This window comes from Mustela putorius, unplaced genomic scaffold (genome assembly GCF_011764305.1).
Source record: "Mustela putorius furo isolate JIRA1106 unplaced genomic scaffold, ASM1176430v1.1 tig00000054_pilon_pilon_pilon, whole genome shotgun sequence".
Taxonomy (NCBI): domain Eukaryota; kingdom Metazoa; phylum Chordata; class Mammalia; order Carnivora; family Mustelidae; genus Mustela; species Mustela putorius.
Window position 1 is genome coordinate 555955 of NW_025421262.1, and position 16069 is coordinate 572023.

At 49.9% G+C, this 16069-nt stretch overlaps 1 protein-coding gene across 2 annotated transcripts in view; it reads left to right on the forward strand.

Moving 5' to 3' along the window:
• STK35 (serine/threonine kinase 35) overlaps positions 1-16069 on the forward strand; it is a 37940-nt gene that overhangs the window by 12656 nt on the left and 9215 nt on the right. For both annotated transcript variants that reach the window (XM_004772921.3, XM_013046066.2), the window contains exon 3: positions 919-1668. In XM_004772921.3, the coding sequence (XP_004772978.2) occupies positions 919-1631 (713 nt within the window). In that variant the 3' untranslated portion in view covers positions 1632-1668. The remainder of the gene's footprint in view (positions 1-918; positions 1669-16069) is intronic.

A 16069-nucleotide genomic window follows, 5' to 3' on the forward strand; every position in this document is an offset into this window, starting at 1 on the left:
TTAAGATGCTTGCTGTCTTAGATCTTACCTGTTATCTCGTTGAAGCTAAGCTTTATAGAGGGAGGGGCCTGTTACAAACCTAGCTTGTGCTGGACAGATATGGTAGTCGAGCAGGAAATACTGGAACATGCTTCTAAGATAAATAAATCTGTAGGACACATTTTTAGGTGCATCAGCAAGAGTCATGCAAGTTAGGAGAGAGGGGAGGAGAGGTCCTTTGCCTGGTATGGATTAACAGACATTTTTTATGGCCTTCTTGCACCCTTGACCTTGTCTCAGCAGCAATCCTGCGAGCCGTTGCTGGGGGGAGGGGGGTTGCGATGCTTGCTGCTGGTCTGGAGACTCTAGAAGGAGACAAAGTGCCTTCCCAGGCACATGGATTGAGTCCCTGGACCCTTTAAGTCTCTGGGAGCCTCAGGTTCTTCTATCTTTTAAGATGCGAGTATTTCATCCTTCCTCCCCCCATGGGGAGGGGGTTGGTAAATACTAGCTTGAAGGTCAGGGTCCAGTGTAGGTGTCCTGTGAGTGATGCCATGTGGCCATGTACAGGTGAGGCGGTGGAAGCAGAAACTTGGAAAGGTGAACTAAGTGCCGTTGCCTCCTGCTAAACTCATTGAACCAGTCAGCAGGCAACCAGTTACTTAGCCAGGCACCAGGTAATTCCAAAGCCGGATGCTTGACTCCAGTGCCCGCAGCCTGTGTCATTCCTTAGCTCGCTAGCCCTTGACTCATCCTGTGTGAGTAGAGATGGGCCTGCTTGGTGCAGTGTTGGCTCTGTGCGGGTTTTGCTGGTCCCCTTGGCTGGGAGCCTGGTCCCCGTTGTCTGGCGTAAGCTTGTTGTGCTGCACGCGTGTGGTCGGAGAGTGGTGTGGGTGTGTCCGTGGCACTCAAGCTCTTTCCGGTCTTCCTTCGATTTAGGAGAAAGGATCCTGGGTTATGCTGAGGAGCCCTGCTATCTCTGGTTTGTCATGGAGTTCTGTGAAGGTGGAGACCTGAATCAGTACGTCCTGTCCCGGAGGCCGGACCCAGCCACCAACAAAAGCTTCATGCTACAGCTCACGAGCGCCATTGCCTTCCTGCACAAAAACCACATCGTGCACAGGGACCTAAAGCCAGACAACATCCTCATCACCGAGCGGTCTGGCACCCCCATCCTCAAGGTGGCAGACTTTGGACTAAGCAAGGTCTGTGCGGGGTTAGCCCCCCGAGGAAAAGAGGGCCATCAAGACAGCAAAAATGTGAATGTGAATAAATACTGGCTGTCTTCAGCCTGCGGCTCAGACTTCTACATGGCCCCCGAAGTCTGGGAGGGACACTACACAGCCAAGGCCGACATCTTTGCTCTGGGCATTATCATCTGGGCAATGATAGAAAGAATCACTTTCATTGACTCTGAGACCAAGAAGGAGCTCCTGGGGACCTATATCAAACAGGGGACTGAAATCGTCCCTGTTGGTGAGGCGCTGCTAGAAAACCCAAAGATGGAGTTGCATATCCCCCAGAAACGCAGGACTTCCATGTCTGAGGGGATCAAGCAGCTCTTGAAAGATATGTTAGCTGCTAACCCACAGGACCGGCCTGATGCCTTTGAACTTGAAACCAGAATGGACCAGGTCACATGTGCTGCTTAAAATTCAGGGCAAAGCATCTTGAGTGTTGTTAAACTAGGTGAGTGTACCCTTTTTGTTCTGCATGCCAACTTCCTGGACTGGATTCTTCATCTCAGGCCCTACGGTGGGCCCCGTGGAGCTGGGGGGAGGGTTGAAGACACCCGAGTGCTTATTGTGAGAGGACTCACCCAGGTCTTGAGGAGGAGATCTGTGGGGCGGAGTAAGAGCTGGAAAATCTAGAGAAGTCCTCTGAGTGCACATCTCTAGTGTTTTAGAAATACTTTTTCTCGACCATTAATAAACGCTTACTGAAGAAAGTGTGCAAAAGAGGTACGGACAGTTTTTTTCAGGGAATATATGCTGTCCCTAATTGTATCTCCGATTCACATGTCCAGTTCTGCACAGTTGAGATCGTGCTATATTTAGGTCTAGTTTTGGTTCCTGCTCTTTGAGCACTGCTCTGAGCATCTCCTGTGTGATACTCGGGAAGTACGGTTTTCAGTAATTGACATTCCACTATACGTACCGTAATGTGACCAGTCTCCTATTTCAGATACAGAAGAGAAGAAGGGTTTTCTCTATAGTGTTGGTGATGTGATGAGTGAGTTCTTAGATGGAAGTTTCTGCTTACTTAAGAGAGTGATTGTAGGCTTTTTTATTTGTCAAGTGTTACGCTAGGCTCTGAGGTAACAGCAGTGAGCAAATTTAAGAAAACAGCCCCATCCCCATGAATTCTCCACCTTCGTTGAATTAGTCAGGGAGAGAAACATTGATCGATAATCGCCGCAGGTGTTTTATGACAAAGGAGAAATGGTAGGATGGGAAATTGGCCTTTTAGGGGGTTGGCACCCCGAGGCAGGTGTAGGGAATTGGGGGTGGGGCAGGGAGGATTCCAGGGAAAAGGGCGACTAACCTCTGCCAAGGACCTGAAGCCAGAGGGAGCCCCGCACACCTGAGCACCTCCACGGGCTTGGGGTAGGGTAGTGAAGAGGAAAGCGGACTCGGAGTAATCAGCGACCTGCCCAGGGGAGCAGGCAGAGCTGAGGTGGAAAGTCCGAAGTGTGTACCAGGAAGGGCCATGGTTGTTTAGTTGGACCAGAGGCTGAAGTGAGCAAGGGAAATAAGATAGAAATAAGGTGATACAGGGTATTTGACCTTGGTGGGCATTTGGGAGCCATGAGCGGACCAGGGCAGAATGGTGCAGTGTTGAGGTTCTCAGGACAGGTGAGTTGGGTTGAACCAGAGCCTGGGAGACCAGTTGGACCCATGATTTTATTCCCACTGCTAGCACAAGGAGATGTTCTTGAACCTGAAATTGAGCAGCACTGAGGATGGAGGAGTGCCTGGATCATCATCAGGGCAGGCCGTTGGCAAGACAGCCGGCTGGATGTGGAAGCAGAAGAAAGTAATACACTGGGGGAGATTGACAGCAGTAGACGCAGTGGCTGGCTGGGGTATTGGTCAGATTTGACTTGTTTTCAAATAACGCAGTCTCGCTTTGTGGGGAGGGAGGAGAATGTTGACTGCGGTAGCAATCTGTTTGCCTTCGCCAGCCTGCAAGGGGTTAAGTCTTTTATCCTCTGTCCTTCTAAAGCAGGTGCAGGCATATCTTACTCATGACCCTCCTACCTTGTTTTCTTAATCTGGCGAGCTGGAAATAAGCGACTCTGAGATTTGCTGAAGCCCTGAGATGAGGGCTGGTGCTAATCCCAGGGGTCACCCTGTACACGAAGCCGTCTGTCACCTGGGTGGGGTCTTCGTCCCTTCCTTGCCCTCCACCACCCTCAGAGTGCCGTGGTGAGTGCTTGCTGAGGGGAGCCTGCTCAGAGCCTCAGTGCTCTCAGTCCCTAGGTTTACTTCTTCCCACAAACCTCGAGCTCTGCAGCGGGACAACAGGCCAGGTCATCCTGCTGCCCACTGGGTAAGCGCGTTCTCCAGAGCTCGGTTTGGGGCTGTGTTGCGTTAGAGCCCAGAGGGTTGGCTAGACCACATTTTAGTCGGATTTCGTGCCACTGCTTCTCATTCCCAACTGATCCCTTCTGCTTTTAAAAAACCTCTTACAGGGACACCTGGGTGGCACAATCGGTTAAGCGCCTGACTCTTGGTTTCGGTTCAGGTTGTGATCTCTGGGTCATGAGGTTGGGGCCCTGCTCAGCGTGGAGTCTGCTTCAGATTCTCTCCCTCTGCACCTTCCTTCCCCCGACTCCCACCCCACAACGTGCGTGCACGTTCTCTCTCTAAAATAAATCTTAAAAAGAAAACAAACAAACAAACAAGCAAACACATGTTGGAGTTCAAGTTTGTCCTGGGATAGGATGGAACTTGTCATTGGAAGAGAGATTTGAATTTGGGTAAGGATTTTGAGGCTGTCACAGCTTCTGGAGATCATGCCACTGCTGGGATTTGTGCAGCTTTGCAGGGCAAAGTTCTAGCTCCAAGAAGGGTGATTCCTTCACTTAGGAGAAATAGGTGACCTTGACATAAGAGAAGATGAGGCACATAATTCTACTGAGTGTCCCAGGCTCTGACCACTAGTGATAACAACAGTTCTTGGTCAGCTGGTGCCTAGCCTCGCCTGTCCCAGTGGGGCACTTAGACTTTGTGGGCCTGGGCCCAGGTCCCTATAACCAGGAGTTGCCCCTTTTATGTGCCAAAAGCTTCAAATCGTTTGCAGTGTCAACGAGTTGTGTCTCGCTGTTCACAGAATCAGAGGCTTGAGTTGGAAAGAGCTCTTGTCCAGACTACCCCTGCTCCCCACTTCAGTTTTATAGATAGAGAAGTGAATTTCATGTGTGTTCGTTCATTGACGAACTATTTGCCAGGGATAATTTTAGTCACAGAAGATATTTTAGTGGATAAAATAGACAGAAATTCTTGCAGATGTGGCTCTTGCATTATGCTGGGGAGATAGACAATAAACATAAGTAATAAATGTTTGAAAATGCTGAGTGCTCTGGGTGGCCTTAGGGCAGAACAAGGGAGATCAGAATGCTGGGAGGTGGAGGGCAGAGGTGTACTTTTAAAGGGAAGAGATCAGGGTGGGTCTCTTGAGACCGTGACATTTGAGTAAAGGCTAGGAGTTGAGAGAGTGAGTCATGAGGATTTCTGGAAAAAGAGCATCCCAGACAGACAGGGATGACCAGTATAAAAGCTTGAAAGCTGCATAGAAAGCTGGGAGGGGAGTATATAGGAAAAGCAAGAAAGCTAACTAGGGTCAATTAGAGTGGGCCCGTAGGCCGTTGTAAGTATCTGGGGTTTGGGCCTGAGTAAGATGGAAAGTCCTGAATGCATGTTCATTCAGCTGTGGGATAACTAAGCTTTTGAAAGGATTGTTGTGGCTACTGTGAGAAAAGTAAACTTTGGGGGAACAAGCCAGGGGATATGATGGGAGGATTCTGTAGCAATCCAAGTGAGAGAATGGTGGCTTTGAGCAATGGAGCCCAGGAAGTGATACTAGATTGCAGGTGAACGTTGAAGTCAGCCAATCATTTCTTGCGGGATTGAATGTAAGGTATGACAGAAAGGAATCAAAGAATACTTAGAGGTTTTGGCCTTGGAAGCCTTTGGAAGGGTAGAGTTGCCACCAAGTGAGATGGAAAGGACATGGAGAGGAACAGGTTGGACCGGAGAACATCGGGCTTTGCTGCCATGTGTAAGTTTGCAGTGCCTGTTTAAAATCCAAGTACAGAGGTGGAGTGTTTAGTGGGATGAGTCTGGAGTTCAGGGGAGAGATCTGGTCTAGAGATAGAAATTTAGAAATGGCCAAGGTACCCAGAGTGGGTATAGAGATTTCAAAGAATGACTGGGCTCTGGGCCATCCCCCAGGGAGGTTGGGAAAAAGGAAAGGAGTCAGCAAGATAGGAGACCTGGGCTGTGGTTTCCTGGAAGCAGGTGAAGACAGTAGGAGGAGGAATTGGCGATGTGCTGGTGGATTGAGGGACATGGGGACTGAGGATTGACCTTTGGCTTTAGCGATTGGGAAGTCATTGGCACTTACGAGCAATTTTGGTGTGGCAGGTAGTGAGGAGAGTCCCTCAAACCACAGCAGGTTTGAGAGGGAATGAAAGGAGGAGAATTGGAGACAGAATCGACTGGAGACTCTCCACTTTTTTCGTTTAAAAGTCAGGTTGGTCCAGTTGTACTTGGAAAATTGAGGACTCGAAAAAAGCTTTTGTTTGGGGTTATATCTATGGATACTGGTAGTAGTAAAAATTAAAACTGAGAAATGTTTTAAGTGTTCTTTTCAAATGACTAAATAATCAGTTATATGTTAAGGATAAGTATTATAATTCATGAAAAATATTTCAAACAAAAATTTAGCGAATAGAGAGGCATTGTTTTATATTAACAAATCTTTTCATTATCTGCCTTAATAACTGGGTTCTCACGTTTGCTTGTGATTTTAATCTGGTACCATGTCAGTCAGCATGTAACCTCTAGAAAACAGAGGATGTGAAAAAGCCAAACCCAGCTTGGTGTTACTGTGAGCAGGGTTGGCTTCGTGGAGTTCCGCACTCTGGACCACCCTTTTGGGAACTGGTGGTATAAAGAAATCTTCTGGAGGAATTTTCTGTGAAGGGGAGCAGCTGAGAAGTAGGGGGCAGCTGGAGACCTAAAAGGAATTATTCGAAGTCCCAAATGAAGGGACAGAACGTGTGTGTCCTTATTCCTTGTAAGCTTTCCCATTAGGCCTCTTGTTGGGACTCAGGCTCCAGCTGCATATAGGAGACACTCGTCCCCTGCACGGTGTGGTGAAGAACAGCGTCACTAGTCTGGTCTTGTAGATTTCAGAGTAGTGTTCAAATCAGTGCTCATCACATGTTTTAGGTTTTTGCAACAGTGAATAGATGTGCTTTGGGCGGGAAACATGGGATTCCTTTGAAAGGAGTATTGCCTAGTGGACTGTTAAGGACTGAGAGGTTCCTTTTTTGTGTGGCTTACTGGCCATGTGACCTCAGGCATGTTATATTAGCTCTTGATTTTATCATCCATTAAGTGGGGGTAGATCATATTAATGAGGTTGTTGGAATCACAGGTTGGGAAAGTACCCTATATAACCTCCCTAATGAAATGCTAAATTTTAGATACACACTTTGGCTTGAGGTGAAAGTATTATCTTCATCTCTGAAGACAGTGGTCTTTAGTAGCCTTGCTGAATTCAGAGGATTACCAAGTATCCCTTTAAAAAAAAAAAAAAAAAGCTGGACTCCAGGCAACTCTGGCCAATTGCTTGTTCCGGAAAACTTATCTATTTTTAAAGATTACTCAGTAGTGTATTCTATCTCTCCCTTATTTGTCATTTTTTAAAGATGTTTAATAATTCCTAATGTTTCCTCCCAGCGAGCCACAGACCTTACCCAAGTGGGTAAGCTAAACTGCTGTTCCTAGGTGCCACCACCCACCTCCGTTACCAGGGAGGGTGCTGTGAGATGAGGGAGGCTGCATTCATGGCCAAGTTTGCGGTCTCAGATGAGCCTCAGTTACTAGGGCCTTTGGTAGTCAGGGCCCTTGAATGACATTTATCTGGAGCTGGCAGCTTGGGCCTGCTGAAGGAAATCAGATGTTGGTGTGGCCTAAAGGATCGTAGAAAATATTCTTTGTTCCATACGTGATCTTCGTAGCTACCTAACATCAGAGGAAAAAAAAATCCAGCCTAATTTATTGTTGAAGTAATAAAGGATGTATTTATTCTTGGTGTGAGGTCCAGAGATGTGGCTCTGGGCTCCATGTTGGCGGACCTGAGTTGACCCCTTGACCTGGGCTTCAGATTTTTCACTTTTTACAAGATTGGAGGTGGAGGTCCCAGGCTGCTTGTTGGACCCCTGATGGTCTTCTGGGGGTTCACAGGCTTCGACTTATCTAACTGACAGCAGCATGTTGGCTCACAGTGAAGCTGTAGAAACCAATTCAGATGAATTCATTACTTTTGGCAAAATTATACCCCAGTTGTGTCACATTATAGGTGTTGAGTTAAAAGTGATACTGGAAACCAAAAAATGGAAAAGAAATTCTCTAAAAAAAAATTGATTTTTTTAAAAGATTTTTATTTAGCAAGAGAGGGAACACAAGCAGGAGGAGTGGGAGAGGGAGAAGCAGACTCCTCGCCAAGCAGGGAGCCCGATGCGGGGCTTGATTCCAAGAGCCTGGGATCACGACTGAGCCGAAGGCAGATGCTTAACGACTGAGCTACCCAGGCCCCCCTGTGTGGTTCATTTTAATAGCAAAGTTTTCAGAATAGTCCTGGGAGGGTAAATTAGAACCGGCTTTTCGGTGAGCAGATGGGAACCTGGGATAAATAGGTAGGTATTCAGGACCTGTCTCCGTTGAGTGTGACTTCGTTGTCCAGCCGTGAGGACAGATGTGAGCAAATCCAGGAGCACCTAAGACATGCCCTTCACCTGTGGGAGGTGGCAGCACGAAGCCAAGCTGCTAGGGCATGAGAGCCCCCCCCACATGGAGCCTCTCCTGGGGGGGTGTGCGGAGCCGAGGGGTTAGGTTTTCAAGGAGAGCAACAGTGCAGAAGATGTTGATAATCACTGGTCATCCCTGGGTCCAAGTACTTTTTGACCTTTATTTCAGCTTCCCGAAGGTCACAACTGATAAGGAGCCAAGTCTAGATTTGAACCCAGGTCTGAGTCCCTGGTGTGCCCTGACCTGGGGTAATGTCTCATTGAAACACCTGCAGAAATCACGCGTCTTTTTAACGGAATTCAACAAACAGTTGCACCGAGTGGAGTCTGAGATGCATAACGTGGGCACGAGGTGCTTGGCCATTAGTAGCCTTCTGGTTGGGAGGGAGTCTCTCGTACTCCAGTAAGGTGTGCTGTGCTGCTCAGCAGGTAGGTGGCCGCTGGGAAGGATGAGCAAGGACATCTCCATGAAGCCATAGCCTCCAGAGGAACCGTTTGGTTCCTACAGTCGGTTTGGTTCCTATACCCCAGAGTCTTATCCCACTTAGTCTCTGGTACAGCCTTGAACTTTCCAAAGAGGACAGAAGGCAGGAAATGCCATCCTCGCCCTGAAGTGGGCGATTAGATCCGTACAGAATAGGGCTTTCATTTAAAGTTGAGAGATCGTTGGGAGGGGGATGTATTTAGCCGGTATTTAGCCAAGCAGATCTGCTGTCTCTGAGCCTGTTTGGAGCCCCCGTCTACACAGTGGACGTCTCAGCCTGGGCTTCCTTGGCTCCAGCACTGCACAGGACTAAGAGCGGAGGGTTGTGCTTGAGGATCTCTTCTCGCTGGGAAATTAAAGCTCTGCCTTCACTCTGAGGACCTGGTGGCCCGAGGTGCCAGCATCCAGGGAGACCGTGGGGACTGGTCTGTCTCCTTGGGTTTGCTCAGGGCTCCCCCAGGTCCAGAAGGCTGGTGTTTGTAAGGCCAGGCAGCTCCCTGGGGCCCGGCTTCTGCCCTTGCCCTTACTGTCCCCTGACAGCTGCAGCTGTACCCACGGGAGGAAGCGGAGCTGTCGATTATGTAATGGGGCTGGTGGCCCCCAGGGAGAGTCTGTCCCTTGAAGCTCTGCAGGACATCAGAGCATCTGCAAGGGGACAGGCCTGCCCCAGGGCTGTTGTTGCTCACATTCTCCTCCCTGGCATCCCTGGCTCCTCCTGGCCCAGACGGTGGCCCTTTGGGCAAAGCAAAATCCCTTTTGTAATTGTCCAGCTATAAGCAAGGCTGCCTGATGGTTGGGGTCCTTCCAAGTCCCATTTCCTCTTCCCCCAGGACACAGACACTCCTACCAACGATAACAACTCCTGGGTATCAAAACCTGCATGCAGATTCCCCTTGGGTCACCCTGATACAGCTTCACACAGGCAGGTGAGGCTAGGCTGGGATAGTGAGACACCCACATAATCAGGGGTCAGGCCCTGATAGGCAGAAGCCACAGGGCAGCAGAAGTCAAAATTATGCAAAGGTCGGAAGGTGCGAGGCCAGAAGCCCGCTGCACATGATGGCCGTTGAGAGAGCACAGGCAGGAGGGAGTGCTGACAGCAGTCTGTGGCACCAGGCCAGGGAAAAGGCTCTGGTGTGACCCAAAGGCAGCCTACTGTCTCTGTTCCCCTTGCCAGGGATCCTGGCAGAAGCCCCTTCCCAGTGAACATAGCTGGGGCTTCTTGAGACTTGAGGACCCAAAGCAGAATAGCAGTTGCTGCCAGATTTCTCCCCAACAAGTCTCCCAGTTCATTTATGAGTTGTGGACTAAAGCAGGGGGTCTGCCCTTGGTGCTCCATCACTGATGTGGCTGCCCACATCAGTGGCTGTGAACACAGCCCTGTATTCAAAGATGCTGGGGCCAAGTTGCATTTGTTTGGTGAGCAAGAGCCCTCCTGGTAAATGCAGGCACTGGCCCAGGGGTGGTATTGACAGTGGAGACCCCCAGTGCTGTCCTCTAGGAGTTCACTGTGTAGCAATGGGGAGATGACAGTAGCTGTGGCTCAGAAGAGATCCAGGAAGCCTGGAGGGAGTGGATGAAAAGCTTCCTGGAGGAGGTGGCACCTTGGGCTGGTTCTTGAAGGTCACTTTAGAGGCCCCTTGTAAACCAGGTCATAAACAAACAGGTCACAGCTCAGGGCTCTCCAGAAACTGGCCTTTCGCGACCTGAGGCTTTTTGGGTACAAGACCCAGCTGGCCAGGGGAGAAGGTACTGTTCTAGTTATGAAATCCCAACCAGAGATGCCTCCTAGACCCCAGGCGTAGGGAGAAAGCCCACAGTTCCGTCTTGATAAACCAGGGCAGCAGCATACAAGCTCCTAGCCCCTCCTTGCCACTAGTGAGTCCTCTTTGGTATTACAGAACCCAAGGAAATGGAGACCTCCTCCAGCATCTCTCGGATTCAGAAGCTTGGCAGGCCTTAAAACTGCCAGCCAAGTTTAAAATAAATCAATACCATAAAATACTGCAATGAATTTCCCAACTTTAAAGGAATTTCACTTTCAGTTAGAGGTGCCAAGGGAAAGCTGTAACTCAGTCTGCATCATACGCAGGTCAGATTTCTGTGTTTTGTTTCTTTGTAAAAGAAAATGCTATTTAGGGCCTCGGGGGGCAGGATTAGAGCCACCCAGGCACACCACAGGGCATGGGGAGGAAGGTGAAGATGCTTCTGTTTTTCCAGGATGCAAAAAGGAGCTGGATATGGGGCCCCGGGTAATAGTCTCACGAAGGGGAACCTTGGCTATTCATCATTCTGAGGCCTGGCTCCACGGCTGTGATGGAAGGCCGGTCAGCTTACGTGTATGGTGGTGGATTTTAGTATTAGCCCGTTCCAATGGGAAAGTCACAGATATGGTGTGAGCCAGGTGACTCGCTCTTCATTTACTTCCGTCCATTTGGAAAAAGGAAATCTTTCCATGTCATGGACAGCACCCTTTTGTTTTTTTGCCTTTCTGCTCTTTTCAGACATGTCTAAGACATGTCCTTCCTTCCAGAAGGCTCTGGTCTGGGGCATGTCTGAGGCATGGGCTGTGAAAGTACAGTGCAGTCAGATCTTGGCAGAGGGCATGGGCCTTACTGGCCCAGCCCAGCCTTGTCCAGACATAAGGAGAACTGGAAGTCACAAGTAAAGACTCATTTGTTGTTAGTAACCAGATTGCATACTTGGATTTGATGAATGTTTGGAAGGAACCCTTGGTTTGCATGGGGCAGCAGAAATGAGTGTGAGTATACCACACCCCAGACAAACAACACAGTGACTCTTACCTTCTAGAAAAAACTATTTGGGAGTTTAAGTCCGTTGCCTAAACTGAAATCCAGATGTCACCGCCGATGTGATCCAGAGCTTCTCCCTCCCCTGCCCTGAGCGCACCAAGCAGGTGTAGCACCAAGAGCCCTTGGAGAGCCTGTCCCTCCAGCCTGGTGTCTGGGAGCCCTCTTGCTGTGGGACAGCTGTTCTGGAACTCTGGTTTCCCACCTGCTCATAGAGTGTCACTGAGTTGGGCATGAGCTCACGGTTAGGCAGACTTTGATGTGAGCATTCGGGATCTACAAGCCTGATGACGTGGCCTGGGCCAAGTTTAACCAGAATTCAAAAGATGGCTTCCTCTCTGTCAGTGGGAGGGACGGAGGATATCACGAGTAAGATGTTTCCTACTTGGCAGATCACGATTCTACCCTGCAACCTTGAAGATGTTGACAAGCTACCGCCACGCTCCTCCCTGCCCCTCACTAGCTCACCAGCACACACCGTGTCCATGACCAACCTTCTTCGAGTGTAGTCCCCAGACAGCGTCACTGGGGAACTTGTCAGAACGCATATTTCTGGTCCACTTTATGTAAGAGCTAGGAAAAGGAGGGGTCAGCCTGGGTGGCTCAGTGGGTTTAAGCCTCTGCCTTCGGCTCAGGTCATGATCCTAGGGTTCTGGGATCGAGTCCTGCATCGGGCTCTCTGCTTGGCAGGGAGCCTGCTTCCCTCTCTCTCTGCCTATTTGTGATCTCTGTCTAATCAAATAAATAAATACAATCTTTAAAAAAAAAAAAGAAAGAAAGAAAGCTAGGAAGAAGGGCCTCAAGTCCTGATCCTATCACTGCCTTCTAAATTACCTAGCACTGAGCAAGTCACTTCTCTGTGGGCTGTGGTTTCCTTGTCTAGAAAGCCAGGGCACCTAAAGGACCACTCTCAGCCCTTCTCTGCCTGCTCCCCCATCCCAGTTGTGCTCGTAGGTTGCAACATGGATGAGTTTCTAGGAGTTGGGACTCCTGATTCTTGCTTGATTTCTCCCTCAGTGCCTGTGTCCTTAGCGTGAGGTGAGTCCTGCAGCAGCCCCCTGCTCCTGGGAAGAGAAAGAAAATAATTAAATTTCTCCATGGGCTTCCCTGGCCCTGAGAGACTAGACTTCTAAGCCATAATAACAATGAGCATCTTGGGATGATCTCCAGCAGAGGACCCTCAGGGGAATACAGGCCCTGTGGGGTCTGTGTGGTAGGATGTGAGATCACCCTTCAAGAAAGGGGAACTTGAGAGGCAGCTGGGCATAGGGGATGGGGAAGCAACAAGATGCACAGGTCTGGCTTAGGTCTCTAAGTGGAGTCTCAGACATGGCTTTGAATCCTGTCTAGAAATCTTCACTTGTTCATTTTCCTGACATGCGGTAAGCACATGTTCTGTGCCCTTCTTGGGCCATGGAGACGGAGGTAATCCCTGACCTCGATACAGTTAAACCAGGCATCTTCTCTGAGCCTTCGAGTCCTCATTTATAAAGCAGGTTACTAATGACATTTACACCATAGGATTTTCCTGTGGATTCAGTGGAAAATGGATGTAAAGCCATCATGGGGATGCTAGATGTGCATCCTAGGGTTCTACCGTCTTTTCATACTTTTCATACTAGTTCTTGGCCACCTGGTGACAGAGCTCGAAGTAGTCTCCGAATGCTTCCCACCCACCCCATCAAGAAAGAAAACACACACCCCAGAGGGACCCTTTCATGTTTTTGGTAGCTTATGTACGGTGCAGGCACTGGTACGTGCTTATAGTACGTCGGGGACAGCTCAGACCTTGTCCTCACCCTCTGGGCCCTTAAACCTCAGTTGGAGAGAGCGGTCCGAAGGGAAAAACTACAGGTAAATTTCATGCCTGTATGGGTAAAGGAAATAGCAGACCCTCCCCATGGCCGGAGGAGAAGTGCTGTTGAACCTGAGACCTGAAAAATGAGATGTCTACCAGGCAGTGGAACAGTGAACAGGTAGGGGCAAGGTGGGAGAGCCTGGGAGGAGACAAGCCTGATGTGCCCAGTGTTGGGGGGGGGGTGAGTCAGGGATCCGCTGCCCCCATTGTTTTTTTGTTTTGTGTTTATGCGAGCACTCTGGCTCTGCTGCTGGAATTGGAGAGGGCAAGCATGGACCCTGGGGGCCCAGCTAGGAAGTCGAATTCCCTGGGTTAGAGCGAGGGGTGCACAAGGAGGGGCAGAGTGAATTTAAGGTGCCTTTGGAGATTGCTGGAGGACTGCAGGTGGCTGGAGTGAGGGGGATGAAGGCAGGGTGGCTCCACGAATCACTGCCCTGGGAGGCAGAGCTATTTACAAGACTGTGAACACTGCAGAAGAGGGGCTTTGGCAGGAGTGGAAAGTACACAGATGAATCCTGGATGTTTGGCCATCATCCTATCCTCTCTTCTCTAGATGGGCACTTGGTAAGTAATTATCTGGGTCTTTTTGGGGTGCCGCTGGATCCCAAATTTGGAACTAAGTCTAGGATACCTTCATGAGCCCCAAGTACTCTCCTTAGACCCAGGGCTGCCTTCACAGCTTTCATCTGACGGCTGTGCCTTGCTGTGTTTTATTCTTTCCTTCGTAATCAGCTTCTCATTAGGTGACTGATGTGTCTGGCTCTTCTCTGTGTTTGCATATGCACCCTGCTATAATTATGTCCCCAAAACATAACGTTTCATTGTTTTTTTGTTTTGTTTTTTTGTATTTGCTTTTGCTTTTCTGAGCTGAAAACCTGTGCAGTGTCCCGTCACATGGGCAGGCTGGTGGCTCTGCCAGACAGCAGCTTTCTAGCGCCCGCATCGCTCTCCTGTCCCCCCCACCATGGTTATATAATACCGGGACCATGCTTGCTGGCTATAAAATTGACTTTGAGAGCCGCTTTAATTTGTGAATTGGCAGATAGTTTCTATTTTGGGGTAAGGAAAGGAGAAGAGGGAGAGGTGCGGGTAGCTCTGTGGTCATTTGTCTTTGGGCACTTAAAGTGTAAGAGCTAAGGGGCGACCCCACAGCCTGAACTTGACATGAGGCTAGGGGAAGGGGGCTTTAAGGTCAGTCCTGCAGCCATCCTTGGACACCTTGGTTTGAACTACATGTAGGGCGTAGGGTAGAAGTTGGCCTTACCTGTTTGACACATCTCATTCCCTGGAGAGGAGATCTGTGTTTTATACTCATTTACGAGTGCTCGCTTCGGCAGCACATATACTAAAATATACTCATTTACGAGTGCTTACTGGGAGCTTGTGCAGTTTGCTGGTGGGCTTACAGTTGCTGTATTTGTTTCAGTGTGGAACAGGCCTGGGGCAGCCTGAGTCTTTAGCATCCTAAGGCATGAGGGTCGGGGTCGGGGGACTTCCTCTCAGTTTCTGACTTACTGAGCGCACACCCCGTGCCAGACTTCATAATCTCCTGTTCTGTTTCTTATCTCATCCCATCCTCCCGTGGGTCCTGGGTAGGATGTCCTTCCCACTCTGAAGACAGTAAGTGATGTGCCCCCCTGGCCACATGGCCAACAAGGGCCAGCTCTACGGGTCTGCCATCACCTTCTGAGGACAGGTCCCATGCACACACGTGTAGTGAGCGGCAGCATGCACGGTGCTCCCAGGAGATTTGTGGAGGGAACGCTGGCTTTTGGTTGAAGAAATCGGTAATGGCAACAAGTAGGACCTGTGGCTTAAGATAGCCCTGGAAGAAAGGAGGGCAGGCCAGGGTGCTGTAAGCAGGGACACCGGGAGAACATTGAGAATTTGTGTCAAGAGCAGATCTTCGGGTTGGCTGACACAGAGGGAAAGGGGGAGAGTGAAAGAGTGCTAAGTTGCCCAGAGCCTTGAATGTCAGCCTAAGGAGGGTGACCTTCACCCTGGTGGGGGGAAAAGTGGATGCGGGTGATAGTGGTGCACAAGGCTGTTCTTTCTGGCAGATGAGTAGGTCATGGTGAGGCGAGAACCGTCAGCTTCCCGAGGGAGGGAGGACAAGCGACACCTGACAGGGCTGGCCTTCAGAAGATGCAAGGCAGCACAGGCACCCTCCTGAGTGAGGAGAGACCGGGCAGAGGCTGATACGGCCATTGGGAGCCCTGTGCTTGCACGTTGGTGTCAGTAAGGGACTAGCATCGAAACCCGGGATGTTGGTAAATCTAGGTTTACATTGTAGCTCTCCCACTGCCCCGCTGGATGACTTTGAGCAAGTCTCCTCTAACTTTTCTGGGTACCCATTTCCTGTCCTCCAAATGAGGACACTGGTGTTTTAACACTTGTGTTTGCTGTCCACAGCTGCAAAGACCAAAGGCACACGAAGTAGGAAGTACCCACTGCCACTCCACGCACACAGCGAGAGCTCGGGGCAGCTCCATGCGTTGTCTCTGTGCGGCCTGTTTGTTTTTTCCAAATCCCTACAGGCTCATTCATTTTCACTAGCAATCTGCAGTGCTCTTCTTTTCCCTAAGAGAGCTCCAGGCCCCTTCGCCATGCGCCCCCTCCCATCCCTACGAGTTCCCCTGGCACATTGAGCTTCGGTCTGGTTGCTGTAACCAGAAATCCATATGGTCCCCTCTTGCCCAGACCACTCTGGGCATGACCTTGTTTGAGTCTTGCCTTTTCTAACCACAGACCGTCCTGTCACCGTATGGAAGAGCGACCTCTCCCCTTCAGCTGTGACAACACCTTAGGCATACTCCTGGCAAAGGGCGGGGGAGGAGGGTTCTCCCAGGAGCCCAGCCGCTCCCCAGAGCCCTTTGCTAATCACAGCAGCCGCAGCT